Source organism: Cornus florida, unplaced genomic scaffold (genome assembly GCF_030987335.1).
Source record: "Cornus florida cultivar Cherokee Brave unplaced genomic scaffold, ASM3098733v1 CherokeeBrave_3.0.0_Hap2_Chr01, whole genome shotgun sequence".
Classification (NCBI taxonomy): Eukaryota; Viridiplantae; Streptophyta; class Magnoliopsida; order Cornales; family Cornaceae; genus Cornus; species Cornus florida.
The window spans coordinates 29430733-29447978 of NW_026775571.1; the positions used below are offsets into that span (position 1 = coordinate 29430733).

At 35.0% G+C, this 17246-nt stretch overlaps 2 protein-coding genes across 3 annotated transcripts in view; both read right to left on the minus strand.

The window, feature by feature from the left end:
- Positions 1 to 6842, minus strand: part of LOC132294150 (uncharacterized) — a 41180-nt gene extending 34338 nt beyond the window's left edge. Inside the window, exons 1-2 of the transcript XR_009477990.1 lie at positions 6254 to 6842; positions 3295 to 3363 (exon numbers count right to left, since the gene is read on the minus strand). The gene's annotated coding sequence lies outside the window, so the exon portion shown is untranslated. The remainder of the gene's footprint in view (positions 1 to 3294; positions 3364 to 6253) is intronic.
- A 462-nt stretch (positions 6843 to 7304) lies between these two features.
- LOC132294163 (uncharacterized) lies at positions 7305 to 14958 on the minus strand. 2 transcript variants are annotated; one of them, XM_059791930.1, is made up of 3 exons: positions 13771 to 14958; positions 8432 to 11371; positions 7305 to 7506 (listed from the first exon to the last, which is right to left on the minus strand). In XM_059791930.1, exon 2 carries the CDS (start codon positions 9728 to 9730, stop codon positions 8432 to 8434), a length of 1299 nt encoding a protein of 432 aa, XP_059647913.1. In that variant the 5' UTR covers positions 9731 to 11371; positions 13771 to 14958; the 3' UTR covers positions 7305 to 7506. The 2 variants fall into 2 exon arrangements, with proteins under 2 accessions (XP_059647913.1, XP_059647907.1); XM_059791924.1 differs by having other exon boundaries at positions 8401 to 11371.
- Positions 14959 to 17246: the final 2288 nt, after the last annotated feature.

Here is a 17246-nt window from a genome sequence, read left to right on the forward strand (position 1 = left end):
GTTCAGGTTATATATGATAAACTATGGAGGGTTACATATCACACCATATAATTAAGACCTGAAGCGACAAATGCATATTTCTATATTCTGATGGACTGAATTGAAAACGTGAACAAATGCCCTAACTCTTCAGACACAATCACTGTCCTGTAAACTGCCTAAAAATTCACAGAAAGGACAATTTAGTTCATTTTGGTCATAGCTTCCTGAATCTTGTACAGAGATGATTTATTAAATGAGAGCATCCTCCATTTTCAGAATTAAGAAGGCAATGAACGAATACCTAGTATATGCAATGGGTATTAAAAGGAAAATAAATCCATGTATGATGCGATTCTTTCAACCAATCATGACAGATCAAGGTTTATGATCAAACAACTTGAGGAATTTCATATATCAATACAACATTGAAGGCACAAATATTAAATCAAATTGCCAGAGAAAATAAATAAACAGGGACAAATGCAGAAGAAAGAAAATAACTTGCCCATTATTATTCCTAGAGCTCATCTGTAATATGAACTAGTTAATGTCCTGAATCTTTCCTGTCCAGCTGCACAATAAAAAGTGAGAACAACATTGTCATATGTCAAGCAAATTTAACTATGGAGAGTTCTGGACACTGCCGGATTCAACTCTTTCATGGGGATTCATGTTAAATGTAACCTAAAGAAAAAGTGGTGGTAATATTCCGTCCTAAACAAACATAAACCCTTTTGCCCTTACTTAAGATTTGAATTCACCAATATTCCCTTGGACGAGTACTCAACTTAACTTACCTAACTTTAAAAACATAAACAAAAACTAAACTCAAACATTCCGAACATTCTTAAGGATGGTACTCGGAGCTTTTGGCGCTTCTAAATTAGTAATCCAACCATTTGATCTCTTTCTCATATTTGCATCTTCTACTGTAATCCATAGGATTTACTCCCTACAATGATAATAAATTAGACGATTTAACGATCTTTAGGATCTTTACTTATATTCCCTTATGCTTCACAGTCTTCCTACTACAAGTCAAACCAAGGGTCTATATGCGCAATAGCAGCGGAAACCATTTAATGAGTTATGAGTTATGACCCACAAGCATGTATGTGTACTTGGAAAAGATCATAATATCAATCATAAAAAAAGGAAAATTTTGCAAGGAATTAGAATATAAAAATACCAGGATTTGCAAAGAAACAGAACTGCCAAACCATAATATCACATTTTTATGCAAATCCATTAAACTTTTGACAAAGCAGTAAGCAATTAAAGATCTTGTGTTTCTTTAACCGCAGAAATAGATTTCTGAAATCAATATTACTCATGGGATGAATGTCTTGGGGATCAACCTTATAGCATAAATCAAGAAAGAAAGAAGATTTTGCAGGGAATATAACTTCCACATTCTGTAAGGTAAAGAAGGATTAAGAGCTTGAAAATTTACTCAAACACAGTTCAAAAAGATATGACCAAATTCAGGAGAAAAAAAAAAAGAAAAGAAAAGAAAGAAAGATATGTCCACACATGCAGCTGGTTGAAGTGCCCAGACCATATACAATCACATAATGCAATTATAGATTTTGTGTTTCTTTAACCTCAAAATAGATTTCTGAATTCAGTAATTTTACATTAGAAGAATGACTTGGGAACAAACTTTTAAGTATTAATTATAAAAAGGGCTGGGCATAAAAAAAATTCTAATTTCTGGAAGGAAAAGAATGATTAAGAACATAAAAACTCGAAAATAAAAATCAGAAAGATTTTTAAAACTTAAACTGCACAAATAAAATTGACAAAGATAATGTCCACACATGCAGCTGGTGAGAGAACGCCTGCTTGAATGGTTTTCTACAAGAAAACAGGTGGCAGAAGATTGAAGAATGAAGGAGATCAAAGTCCCTTTACCTATCTTTGTTTGAAAGGAAAAATAAAACCTTGTAAAGCTTGTTGAGGAACAAAAAGAGAGAGATACTGTTTAAGGTTCCATTTATCTTGATCAAAACTCTAAGAAGTTTTACTTATCAAAAAAAAAAAAAACACTCTAAGAAGTTTGGGGGAAATTAAATACACCTCAATTGGCTTCGAAAGTATACTTGTTAGACTAAAGCCTAATTTGTTTTGAACAGGAAGAATCTCTGAAGAAACATTTTCCATCAAACAAACACAGCGCAAGTTGGGATGTATACAGAGGATAAGACTGTCACCAGGTTTCTCTGGGAAAGTAACAAATGATGGGGTGAAAAAATAAAAGAGAAGTAAGAATAAGATGAGAAAAAGAAAAAAAATTATATCCCATATGGCAAAAATGTGCTTGGAATTGTTATCAGTTTAAAAGATCAACTCTTCCTATATATATGCTTCTTGACTGCTGAAATCTACCTACATAAGGGTACCTAATAGTCAAACAACGTATACTGTGATTACAAGTGCCTTGGAGGATCAAGAACTCAGCCACCAGCTCCAGGAATCTGTATGCACACAAGTTCCCAGAAAATCCAGTGGAAATAATTTTCACAAGTGAGCCTAACAGTGACTAATTCACTGAAGATGCAACTTCCATTACAAGCAGTATTATCATTTTTATAAGTAAGTTTTCTTTAAAGACACTCAAAAAGGGGAGCGCGTCCGGAGAACAAAACATTTTAAATCTCTTTTGCTAATTCTATTCATGTCCTATTTGCCCCTCCTCTCCCTCTTCTGCACCTTCGACTTGTGTGAACTCACACATCCTCAAACAAATTGCCAAGACATCTAACTGCTAGATTTACTAAACATATACTAAAACAAAACAAACTATAATGAGACCAAGAATGCATGGTCCTCAATTATTACCATTCCCACAGGTCATATCCTATATGTTATGATAGTTCTTTAATTCTTTTTTTAGATAATTTTAATGACAGTTAATTATCATTATATTCACGTGTACTGGGTGAACTCAGATGCACGTGGTTTTGACATTTCATTATCTGAGCAGATGACAGTATGTAGTAACCTCAATTACTTTAGCATGAACACTAACTTCTAATATCATTTGATCGCTCATAAATGCATGAACAGTCTCAAATGGTTGATATCATTATCAAAGACTGAATTTGGATAATATCAATGCAGACATCCCTAGCTACACTAAACGGATCCTGCCACTGGTGCAGAAAGTATAGAAAATCAAAATAAATGCCTAAAAACTGTGGAAGAAATCCTGAACAAAGAATAAACATATGATACTCCATTTTTAAGTATTTTTCTTTCATTTTTTATTATTATGGAGATAGAGTAGATCACAAACACAAGGAGCATTACCTGCATCCCAAATTGCAAGCTTCAACTTTTACCCCCCAATAGTAACATGTTTTACCTTAAAATCCACACCTGCAGAAAGTCAGAGAAAATAATCAGTCCAATCATGACATCAAAGAAACCGCTATAACGGACATGAGAAACAACGGTCACATATCAGCTGCATATATCAACTTTATTGTATAAACTGTAAGAAAAAGTGATATTCTATCCACATGATCTTAAATGAAGTTTTTAATGGGATCACAAAAAAAAAAAAAAAAAAAAAAATTCATGTCTCTTTTTTGACATGCACACCTGATCTGGACTAGCTTAGGGCAAGTCTACTCACACAAACTTACAGGTAACATTTATAAATTTCAAACAAATTATTGTGGAAACGGCATAAGGAGAACATATTTCTTGAGAAATAAACATGCTAATAGGAACAATATTGTAATTTCAATCATTTCAAATAATAATAGCTATAGTTCACAGTTCTCTCACAGCTCTCAGTTGCCTTTGATATCAACACCCAGGTCATGGCATCAGAGCCATGATCCAACCAGACACTATATTGCTACCAGGTGATTATTCTTCCTCATTTTACCTTTGTTCTTCTTCCCCTCAATCCTTTTCCTTCAATGTTATTGAAAGACCAGAAGAATGACTTGAGAAAGGTGGCAGCCCGTGCGAGTGTAAGGATGCCTGTACACCTGTCCATACAGTGCAGGGACATCAATGCTTATGGCCTGTTTGGCTTCAATTTACCGTGGGGTGTACTAGTTTGTTGTGGTTGTGTAGTTTTAATGCAACTTCTATGCTAAAACCCTAGTTTGAGCATTCACTTTTCTAATTATTGAAGCTTCTGGTTGCTGTTTATTTTGTATGTCCAAAATGGCATTTTGCTGCTGAAGTGAGTTTTTTCTTGGTTAGATAGTGCTACTTCATTATTGTGATTATTGAGAGTTGATTTTCAAAAAAATTGAGTCTTATTCCATGTCAAAATTAATATCGCTCAGATGGTACTTTTCGATGTTCTTCGTTTGAGTTTTGATGTTCATTACAGATGGTTGTTTGCCAGATGGTCATAATTTTGTAAGCTGTTAGGTAGCATTTTAGAGTATAAATAAGTTGTTTTAGCATTTTAATGCGACTTGCCATTGAGAATAGTTGGCCGTAACATATTAAAATGTTTTCCATGAAGAACGTGTCTATGGTTTATGATGATATGTTTCTTCTTTTTTAGCAACGTGACAAGCCTCTGGGTGATGCTTTCAAGTGATCTGCATGTGCAGTTGCTTCAAATTCTAGTAGATACTTTATCTTCTTCAGACTGTTCAGGGAGAAAAACTCAGCCTTGGTTAATCCAGAGAGTCGGTAAGGTTCCTTCAAAGGCCATGATAATTGCAATCAGGGTTAATATGGGTCATAAAACTTTTCATTTCGGGATAACGATTTTGATCGTGGTGGAGATCATAGTCCAGGCTTCAAACAGACACATAATCACAAGTGAAATAGATATACTTGTTATGAAGTAGAGTTGTATATCGACTAAGTGCTATTGAAATTATTAGCATGTCATGGGCTTGAAATGAGATAGATCATGTTATATACTCCTTGAGGCTAGTACATTTCAAAAGCAGGATGTGAGGTCATAGGATTGTAAATCAATTCATGCTGAGAACATCGGGGAACTGTTTTCATTTTGAAGCTTGTGAATGGAACCTGGGAAAGGTCTTGTGTTTAAGCTTCTAGTTATGTGAAAGAATAAGAAGCAGCGTGGTCACTGGGTCTACTGCTGAAACTGAATATAAACATGGCTCGTATTGTTTGCAAAATGACGTTGATGGAGTCTTCATTTTACAACATGGGATTTACAATTCATAAACTTATGAAATGCATTTCGTGAAACGACAAAGCATATAAAGGTTCATCATGGTTTCTGCAGAGATATGGTGATGAAGAAACAAGTTACATTATGCATGTCAAGCATGAGAGATAGATAGTTAGCTGATGTATTTACTAAGGCTTTAGATCAATTCTCTACAATACGCCACAAGATGGATATGAGTGGATATCTATACTCGAGCTTGAAGGAGAACCTGGAAATATAATAATATTATAGATATAATATTGTATTTTCATTCATTTTAAGAAAAAATGTAAATATAGAAGCTAATCCAATCTAGGGTGGGTCCAAATTTTGTTTTTTCTCCTAGCTGTCTATTATTCTACAATATATCAATATTCAGACCAATATTTATAAATAAATGGCTATGCAATATCCAAAAAGGGAGCAATAATATTGTGAATATGCTCAATATTCATCAGGGCCATCACTACTTTTGCAAATTCCATATTTTTCAAGAATGTGACCCTTAAGGTGCCATGAACCAACTCTCTTTTCTTATGAAGTAAACTACTTTTCCCATTCCCATAGCCCATCGGAGGAAAAATATGACAAAATAAGTTTTATCTGCAATTAAATTAGATAAGATGTAAGTGATAAATAGTTAAGATCACAGCAGTGGCAGCGTGTGGGTTGCACAAACTGTTCATAACCAATACTCATGCCAATGTTGCGGACACAACAACAAAAATATGATGTGTGTGAGAACATTTAATTCCACTGGAGTTATGAGGGAGCACTGTATTTCAACTATCAATAACGAAAGAAAACCCTAAAGACAACGCCTGAAGCAGTACTAAATGCATTAATTCATTATCAACATAGGCATGATTCGTACTTATCAAAAAATAAACATAGGCATGATTCTCAGCAAGGGAAACAATTTTGAACACAAGAAATGGTGTACTATGCAGATATAGGAAATGATTGGTTATACAAGCCCATTACTTCAATATGAAACTGCTTCAACCAAACCACAGTGCATTTTAATACAATCAACAAATCCCATTTAACTACATCAACATTGGTTTGCAATTTGCATAGAAACATGTCAGAATGCATGGCTATTACCACAAAGCTTCCGAGCTGCAGCAGATCCCCATGAATGGCAGACACCGCGATCGAATGAGATCAGACAAGTCCGTGAGATGTTCCAAGATCAAGTCCAGCAATTCTTCTGGGAAGTGGGAGGGCCAAAAAAAACTGTGCTTCAGATTTTACTGAACACTTCACCTTTAGGTGACTGATCAATTTTTTTAAAACTAAAGAAGATATTATAGGCATTCTCTTCTTGGGTGCGATCGAGAGACTCCAATGCCTTCAAAGTTGGAGGCAGCAGCGGTTGTTAGGGTTAGGGTTTGAGAGGGGGGAAGTGACAGACGAAAAATATGCACCGTTTTATAAAGAGATGATATAAGAATAAGATTCGTGATTCACGTTACACTCTGTTTGGAATGGCGGTGGGATTTGATGAGACTTGGAATTCAAAATGGAACTAAGAGGAATATATTTTTAAAATGGAAATGAATTTTTAATGGGATTTGAAATCTCATAATTAAATTCCTTGTTTTATAGTAGTTTCTTAATATGTAATCGCAACTGGTTTATAAAACACTCTCTCTCACTTACCTGGTTCATGAAGCGTCCCGCCCTTATTTTATTAACTATAGACTATAGTTTCATTTATTTCTTAGTATAATTTTAAATTTTAACAAAAATTTTATTATTATAATTATTAAATATTTTACTATTTTTTACTTTTTTTACAAAATTTATTCTAGATTTGGCCAAAAAGTTTGCATATATTATTTTTCTTAAAAGAATATAAATCTGGACAAATTTGACTCTAAACATTTCTATTTATTGAAATGAGTTAGGAAAAAGAATGTCTATAGCCGTCCCAACCCACCCAATGACATCCAGTTAGCAATCGAGTAAATCCCATGTTTAAGTAGGAGCAATTAAAGAAAATGTGGTCATGCTCTTCATCTCCGATCTCTAAAGCATAACGAGAATTCATGCCTGAAATACTATATTTTTGGTCTTTAGATTATTAGTGCAGGCTAAAGAGATGCTCGTTCGCGTCTCCAACGAATTCCTCTTTGTTCGTCTACTTTGCAAATTGTTTGGGAGATAATTGTACATTACCATTATGAAAGCCAAATGCAAATACAGAACATATAAAGCTTTATATATTCCCCAAAAATATATTATGGGTGCTTTAAGAGCTCGATAGACTCTGATACAATTCTAAAAATAAAAAAATAAAATAAAAAAACTTCCTCGTCACTTGCCAAGCTTTAATTCTTGAAGCAAATCAGGATCTGCAGAAACAAACGTACTGAATGATCAATTATGATATAAAGCAGGAATGAGAAAGAGATTTTGGAGAGAAAAGGAAAGACAAGTAACTTCCTCCTCTAGTACAAATAAGATAAATTATATTAAATTAAATATATGATAATACTTAGGTAGTGTATTTCTTTATCCAAAAATTATTTCAAAATTCAAGCCAAGCCCATAGGAAGAGACACACTCCATCATGCCAGGCCAGCTAGACCATTAGGCGACTTGGGCGGTCGCCCAAAGGCCCAGTCAAAAGAAAGATCCTAAAAATATTTATTTCTTTATATTACAAACTTCTCCGAAACAATTTTATTTTCGTCTATTATTAGACTCAATCCAATAAAAATTGCCACAAAATTTTATATTTTCTTACATTATTACCTCTCTAAAAATTTAATAGTGAGCCAAAAAACAAAAAGTTAATTTACATTCTTATCTCTAACTATTATTATTATTTTTTTTTCACTCTCTTGTTTTCTTTTTTTCCTTGCATTTAATTGTTGTTGTGAGAATTGGTGAACCTTTTCATATTCTCTTTAATTCTCTTTAATTTATGAAAGGAGTTTTTCAAAATTAAAGTTGATAAAATCATATCCAACTTAACTATGCCACAAGAAAGATTAAATGAATTAACTATATTATCTATTAAAAAAGATACTTAAACTTGAATATAAGAATCTAATTAGTAAATATTAGGGAGTACTAAATATTTTTTATATTAGGCATGCTAAGATATCTGAGTTGAATTTCTTTAATATCTTTGATACAATGATTGCTTATTTTATCCTCATATATTTCTAATATAATCTGTCCTAATATATATGTTAATGTGATCAGAACAACTAAAACAAAAATTGAAATTGAGAATTTACCTTTGAAAAAAACAATAAAGGTGCACAATACCTATAGTGCCGGTTGAAACCATCCACAATGTGGAAGCTGCATAAACTGGCGACATATATTTAGCGGACGAACCGACCGATTTCCCAAGTCATACAACCCGAAATCAAAGTTACCTGAGTTCCAATGTGCAAAGAGATCATCAACGAAAAAGACACTGTTCTTCCTGAAATAGAAGGAGTTAAGGCTATATCCAGGATAGTGGGAGACAAGTTGAGAATCGTGATGGGACAAGAAGAGGGCTTGATCACCCAAGCTATTCACCTCTTCCCATTTACCATTCCTCCAATCCAACTTGAAAATCTCAAACGACTTGGTTGCCCTTGTTTGAAGGTGAAACCTCCTCACAACCATCATCAGAGAAGAAGAAGAAGAAGAAGAAGACGGGGACTCAACCAGGTATCTATGTGGAGTCCTACCACCAATATCAACGGATACCACTTCCTCCTCGTAAGAATTATCTTCAATGTCGAACAATAGCCGTCGAACCACACCATGATTATCAGCTGCATAGAAGTGACCCTGGTAGAAAATGGCTTCAACAGGTCTTCTTGTGTTGTTTGAATTATTAAAAGTAAAGAGAGGCGACCACTTTTTGTGTCGTAGTACGTAAAAAGCCACCGAGTTTGAGCAAAGATTGTAGGCAAAAATGATACAATTGGGATCCGCAGCAGTGCATGAAGTGACGAATCTAAGCTGTCCATTCATACACAGTCGCCGTGGAGGTTCTCGAAGCTTGACTAGCATTCTTGAATACGGATTGAAAAGATACAGTGGTGTTGTTTCAACAAGATCAGGTTCCGGGGAAGAAAATTGGGAGACTGTAAATTGAGTACCGGTTGTCATATCAGTACCTGAGCAGTCCACATGTTTCTTATATATAGTATCAATACGGGTTCGGAGTATAAGCACTAGTAGCCAACCACGGTAAGATGAGATGCATGGGGTTGAACCAAAACAATGACGAAGTATTTTTGGGATATCAACCTCCTTGATGGTTTCTCTTTCAGGTGCGCATAAAACTCTATTCCATTCTCTTGATAAGATGAGGGTTTCTAAAGTAAATATGACTAGGAATGGAGGGAGTGCATGATTATTATTACCACAAATCATCCGAGCTGCAGCAGATCGCCACCAACGGCAGACGCCGCGACATCGGTTGAGATCGGACAAGTCCCGGAGATGGTCCAAGATCAAATCCAGCAATTCTTCCGGGAGGTCGGAGGGCCAACAAAACGGTGGTTGGGTTACCGAACAAGCCCTTAGGTCTCTCACCAATCCAATGTACGGTTCTTTAGCCATTGGATACCTAGCAATTACTTTAGATGGGCTTAGGGATTTTGGTGGTTGGGTTTGAGGAAGAGGCTGTGGAATGAAAATATTTCGGAGGCGCGGTGGGTTATTATATATATATAGGGTTAAGTTTCCTTTTCAAATTAGGGTTAGGTTTCCTTTTCAAATTAGGGTTAGGGTATCTAAAAGGGAAATTCACGAATCCAATCCAGGATACAAGTGTCGAACGACCGTTACAGTTTACAACACAAAATTTGACGCCCCTCTCTATCTCTAAAGTCTAATTTAGAATCAAGACACTCTCTCTCTAAAGTCTAATTTAGAATCAAGACACTCTCTCTCTAACTTTGGCAAAGTGCTTACCTCAAGCCGAGACAGAAGGACGTGCGCGCACAGCAGTTAGAGATAATTGCTGAGAAAAACAGATTTGATTAATTGATTAATATTGAACAAAAGTAACACCAACAGCTCCGTTCCATTGAACCTTCCTCTTCATTTTCTTCAACTCTAAGATCAACTTCAATTCTTGTATTGGGTTTTCTTTTTTCCTTTCTAAATTTTTTTTTTTTTTTTGGCTTCATATCGATGCTTTTACGCAGATATATATTGTTCCTGTTTATTTGCGGCTAATGCTATGATGATGTTTGATTTTTTTGGATTTTGTGTTGGACGGAGGTGGATTGTGGTGGCCAATCCGTCAGTTAAAATGCCCCTCAATATAGGGGGAGGGGGGTTTTCCTTGCTAGAAATATTCGCAATGAAAAATTCTTGCAAGTGAGTAATAGTCAAGGTTTTTTTTTTTTCTCAATTCGCCCTAAAAATATAATGTACTGAAAACACACAATACATATATATCCTTTTCTGCATTCTCTATATATTTCAATTATTATTAGATATCTCTTTCAAATTTAACCTTAATAAAAATATATATATATATATTAACTGCTTATTGAATTAAAGAGAGATAATAGTGATCCATTATTTAATTTATGTTCCTATTTGGGTTATTTATTAAATCAATTGTCTAATTTTTCACGTCAACATAGAAACTTCAACACGATTTCAATCCTGAAATAAAGAAAACTGCAATTGAATGCCCTCTATAACATTGTGTTCCATGGTATCTAGAAAATCTGAACATTGTTTAGCAGCCACATAATAGATTATATCCATCTCAGTCCACCATTTGCTTCAATCATAATCATAACTTGCTTTCATACCTGCCAACATACACGCGCGCAGCCAAAGCCAGAGCTCTATCCCAAAAGCGGTCATGTATTTTGGGACAGAGGAAGTATAAATCAATTGTCTATTTGTGTGATATAGACTTGTATGTATATATGATGGGCTAAATTATTATATGTGAATTATGGTAATGAGCAAGCATTTTCTTGCTAACAATTGATGTTTAATCAAACACATTCAAATCAGCCTAGTAATAGCAATACCTGTGAATGGACATAGTCTGAAACCATTGATCAAATGGAATGAAAGTTTCTGCTCACTTCAAAAAAATATAGATCACTCCTCATACTTACTTCTGTTCTTCTTTGTTTTCCTTGAGTCGTTCTGAATAAAACTTCTCAATGCCCTGGCAGTAGGGTAAAGATACTTGAATTCCCAAAACCAGCGGCAATCTCAATAGGAACACTGTATTCCATGAACAAAAAATAAATTAAAAATAGCAAAACAAAGAGAGAATAACCTTATATCAAGCTTCGTCCGTAACAATTTTTTTGTTAAATCTATAGAATTTTATTACTCTCTGTGGTCCAATTATTAATATAATATGTGCATATAATTTGTAGTCATATATAGCATTACCTTCAAGATGATTTTCTAATTGCAAAAAAGGTATAATCATTTCCTTTGAATGTTAATTAAAGGGAAAATGTATGGTTACAGTGCATGCTGTCCATTTCCTTTTCTATACACCCCATACTGAGAGAAATAATTAATAACATAAATTGAAAAAAATTCCAGAGTAGCTGTATAAAAGTCATTCGAATCACATCATAGCTATCAGTTGAAGGAACAACATCAATTCAGCAAACTGTTTTAAAAAAAATGAACCCTATGGATATTTCTTAACAAAGCAAATAACAGGGAGCTGAGCAATACATAAGCCCAGAGCTTAAAGCTTAAGCTTCAGCAATATTAGGGACAAAGCAAAGCAAATAACAACATCTAGCAAGTTTATAATTATTTACACGCACGTGTTGATTTGTATTACATGCTGGCCGGTTTTATATTCTCAGTTCACAAAGGTGAAGGATCGATACATAACAATTAAAGAATAAATCAAATGTGGGCACCCAGCAGTCAATATTATGTGTAACATGAATCGTTGTAAAGGCTTTAATTGGTACTGAATTCTCTCTTCTATTTAGGCTAGAACCAGCAATAAAATAAATGTTCCTATTGTTGTACTAAAGGTGATCAGAATAATTTGAATGGCTACCTAGTCCTACCAAAGAGTTCACAATGGCACACACATTTAAATACTTCACCCCTCCCTCCCCAATCTTCCCTTGGCACAAAGGTGTGTGGTTCAAGCACCATATACCTAAGCATAGTCTCATACTTTGGCTTGCTGTGAGCGGAAGACTATACACATTGGATGCCAAACCAGTTCTCCACAAGCACTACACAAACAGCTGCTACCTATGTAATTCAGATTGGGAATCCATGAATCACTTATTCTTCAAATGTGAGTACACTTCACACATCTGGAGATTTGTTCAAGAGGTGGCAGGGTTCTAAATTGGGCCAGATAACTGGACTGACTTGGTACAATGGTGTGCTTCTCATTCGAGCTCACCAGACTTCTTAATCCATAAGCTACTTTGGGCTGCTGCTGTGTATTTTATTTGGATGGAAAGGAATGCAAGAGCCTTTAAGAACCAATCAAGTCAAAAGCTGTGTTAGAGCAAGACTAGCAACATTCAAGCTAAAAAACAGCTCTGACTTGAAGAAGATTTCATCTCTCTCACAACTGCAATTACTTTTTCAGCAGGGCTGTTCCACAGCTTGTGGGCAAACTTCGCTAATATCCTGAAACATGATAGGTGAGACTAAAGTCTGAAGTTTACAGGGATGGAGTGGCCTCACACACTGCTCTTGTGGATGGGTAAAAAAGTTGGAGGCTTATATTGGTTGATGGGTAGTGAAATTGGAGGCCTAACTTAGATCCTGTGCACAAAAATGGCTACTGGTTTGACATTCTCAGACTAACACCATTGGTGTAATCCACAAAGTGGAATTTGGAGTCAGGATTGGAGGTCCTGTTTGGTGCTTGGGTGCAACCTGGTGTCCAATGATCACTGTGAAGACATCGTTGTGTCCTTTTGGAGTTATTCAGAAGGTGGAATTTGGAGTCCAAGATTAGAAGTTTTGTTTGGTGCTTCTTTGCAAGCTGGTGTCCAATGATCATTGTGATCACTGTGAAGACATTGTTGTGTCCTTTTGAGTTATATTGTCCTTAAGTTAAGGGCTTATGTTTGTATAGTTGTATTTTGTTTATCCCCTTAATAGGCTCCATGTACATTCTTCCTATTCTATACACAAGCTTACCTTTTAAGAAAAGAAAAAAAGGTGATCAGAATATTCAATATATACATTAAAAGGAAAGAAACAAAACAAGAACATGCTAAAGAAAGCCAGACAAAGAGTAAAGTTGAACCACAATGAACACATCATCAAGGAAAACCAGCACTAACATGGCAATGAATTATAGAACCAGAGTAGTCCTTGGAATTTAACCACAAACTCTTACAATTCTTTAGTTACCAGCAAGTTAATTATGTGCTTGGACATGGCATGACCAACACAAGTATGAACTTTCCTACTCAATTTCAACATATAGTCCCACAGTCCACAATCATTTATGGTACTCTTGATGCGTGGACGTGGCATGACCAACATCTAGCAAGTTTAGAGAATGTGAATGTGATCATATATAATAGCTAACAATGTGATCATAATAACTAACACAAAAGTCATAAGATTAAATCTTAAATAGATGAGATACGCAATACATCAAATTGTACCTATACTGTGTGTTGAAACCATCAACAACGTGGAAGACTCATGTGCTCAGTTGAAAGATTTAGTGGTTGAATCTTCATATTTCCCAAGTCATACAACCCAAAATCCTTTTGATCTGCCGAGACAAGCTTAGAATCACCCAAGTCAAACACCTCTTCCCATGTACCATTGCTCCAGTCCAACTTGAAAATCTCAAAGAAGCAGGTTTTATTTGTTAAAAGGTGAAACCTCCTCACAACCACCATCACCAGCGGAAGAAGAAGAGGACGACTCAACCAAGTATCTATGTGGAGTACTACCATCAACATCCTCCGATACCACCTCCTCTTCAAAAGAATTACAGTCAATATCGAACAAGAGACGTCGAAGCACACCAAGATCATCAACTATGGTAGAAGATGGCTTCAACAGGTATGTTTTCCGACATAAAGAGAGGCGACCACTTTCTGTCCAGTAGTCCATAAAAGGCCACCAAGCATGTGAGAAGATTGTATGCAAAGGTGATGCAATTGGGATCAGAAGCAGTGCATGATGTGATGAATCTAAGTTGTCCACTTAAACACAGTGGACTTGGAGGTTCTCGAAGCTTGACTAGGGTTCTTGAAAAGATTCAGTGGACTTGTTTTAGCAATATCAGTTTGATACAGAAAGCCATGACCACCATTTCTTTGGCAGCCAATTCTACTCCCCAATTTGGAGCTTTATACAGGGAAGAGGTGGATTTCACATTCGGCCTTCTAATTGGGCTGAACTTGTAAATTGGACTTCTCACCATCGGCGCCAGAAGAGCTTCTCGAATCAAGTCACAATCTTAGCCTTTGCAGCAACCATCTATCACTTATGGCAAGAGAGAAAAATTGGATTGTCTCAGAACACTGTCCTGCATCGAATCTCTACGTCAATTCGGGGACGACTTCAATCTCGGAGTGTGCCAGAAGCTGTTCTTGCCTTGAGAGTATGGGAGGAAGATGACTCCTGTCACTACAGACCTCTGCCGAGACCACCTGACTGAACCATCAATGATCGCCGTTGACTTCTATCCTCTCAGCTTTGTGGTGGAGGATTGATAGTTCTCCTCGGCCTCACAATAGATGTATGGGCTTAGGGTTTGTGGTTCATAGTTAACCCGGTTTTGTATGGCTTTGGCTGCACTTCGGCCCAAGCTGAAGTTTGTAAATATTGTTACCATATATATATAATTTGCTTAACATTCCAAAACAAAAAATATATATATATATATATCAGTTTAAGAAGAAAATGGGGGCAATGTAATTTTACTACTGGCTTTATGATCACCTTCTATCATTGATGGGACAAATTGCTTATGACTGTGTTTGGGGGAGCTTCCTGTTGTGAAAAGTCCTTTCACTATAATGGGCTTTCAAGAATCACTTATAGGAAGAAATTTAGAAATAAAAAAGGCGTTTGGTAAACCTTACTTTTGCAAACTTCTACAAAAGTGATTTTACTGACACGATATGTGTTTGGTTGCAAAGTCACCAAAGTCCTTCTACTATTAAATAACTACAAATTTACAATAATATCCTTACATAATATTTTTCTACATCCTATTTGACACAAATATTGAATCATATCAACAACAGTTTAGTAATTCAAAAAAAAAAAAAAAAATTGTAATTAACATAAAATTATAATGAACAATTAGATAGAACACTTCTACCACTAAAAATGGATAATCGATATGTTAAATATTATTTAAAGAAGACGACAAATTTTCATTTATATATAAAGTAAACATGATCAATAATTTAAATACTAATTTCAAATAAACAATAATTATTCAAAATAAATAAATTAAAACTTTAGAATCAATCCTCAGACATAAACAAACTAAGGAACAATTTATCTAGTTGATTGCCATATTGAATTAGCAATCCCATCACGTATAATGCTCATCTCTTGTTGTTGGTCCACCGTTCCACTAGATTCCGATAAAGTAGCACGCGTGTACATATCATCGTTGTCACTGGCATAACCTTCATCATCATCATATCGTCGAAATTCGGCATCCGCTATTACTTCTTGTCGTATATAATTGTGTAATGCCATTGATGCAATCACAATTAACCTTTGTGTTGGGAATGGAAAAGGAGCCATATGTTTTAAAATTGCCCACCGAGCCTTCCAAACTCCAAAACAACGTTCAATTATATTTCTAAGAGATGAGTGAGCATAATTAAACAGTTCTCTAACTCCTCTTGGTTGGCGATTTCTTTGAAATTCTTGTAAATGATAACGTACTCCTTTATATGGTGCTAAATATCCTGGCATGTTAGCATACCCAGCATCAACAACATAATATTTACTTACAAAAAGAAAAAGAAAAATATATAAAAAAAAGTTACATAAAAAACTATAAAAAAGAAAAAAAAAAAATATTATACGAACCACTTGGAGGTTTGGGAAAGTTCAAATTTGGCCTACTAAGAGCTTCATTAAGTATACGAGAATCATGAGCCGATCCCTCCCATCCAGCCCAAACAAATGTGCATTTCATATCAAATGAGCAAGCAGCCATCACATTTTGTGTGCAATCTCCTTTACGTCCATGATATGCAAGTTGTTGATCGACTGGAATCACTGCATCAATATGTGTTCCATCGATTGCACCAATGCAACCCTACAAAAAAGATTGTTATGAAGTTAACAATGAAATAATGATAAAATATAATAATATAATCAATTATGAAAGAAGTACATAAATTACCTTAAAATGAGGCCAATATTTAGGATTGTTGCGTATATGAATAGGGATATCATCAAACGAAGGAGGCACGATAATTGACATTGAGAATGTTACTAGGGCTTTCAGAACTGTATTAAAATGCCTACTAATAGTCTCACCAGAGTGTTGAAATCGTTCTTGTAGCATCCTATTTCTTTCATTATGCTCCACAGAAATTTCACGACTATCTTTTAATAGATCCCTTCATTTGAGCTCTTGACAAAGCCGTAAAAATACATGTTTTTCCATGCGAAATAACTCATGACAACGCTTATGATGTCCAGCTAATACTTCCATTACAAATTGACGTCCTGTATAATTCGAATTTCTATATGGTTCTTTCACAATATAGGTGGTGTGGTAATTAGTTGAAACACAAACTGCAACACCCAGCAATGCATCTGCCACCATTTCATCAAATTCGTCATCAGATTGAAAATTGTCGTCTGAAGTCATGCTTAACTGTCACAATGAACGTCCTTCATCAAAATCTATACAATAAACAAATTATAAATAACAAATAATATATAAGAACATGTATCACACATTTAGAAAGTCTAAAATAGAGCATTTCCATTAATAAATAAAAATAAAAATAACAACCTCAAATAACCACTCCAGTATCTTAAAACTATCAATTTCTATTAAAATAAATAAAAATAAATAAATAATGATAAAAATTGCATAATGGTAATTTTGAAACTAAATACTAATTTTTAAAAAAATAAAAAA

Bases quoted from the DNA above. Each gene is read 5' to 3' on its own strand.
- LOC132294163 (XM_059791930.1), bottom strand. From the start codon at position 9,730: ATGGCTAAAGAACCGTACATTGGATTGGTGAGAGACCTAAGGGCTTGT.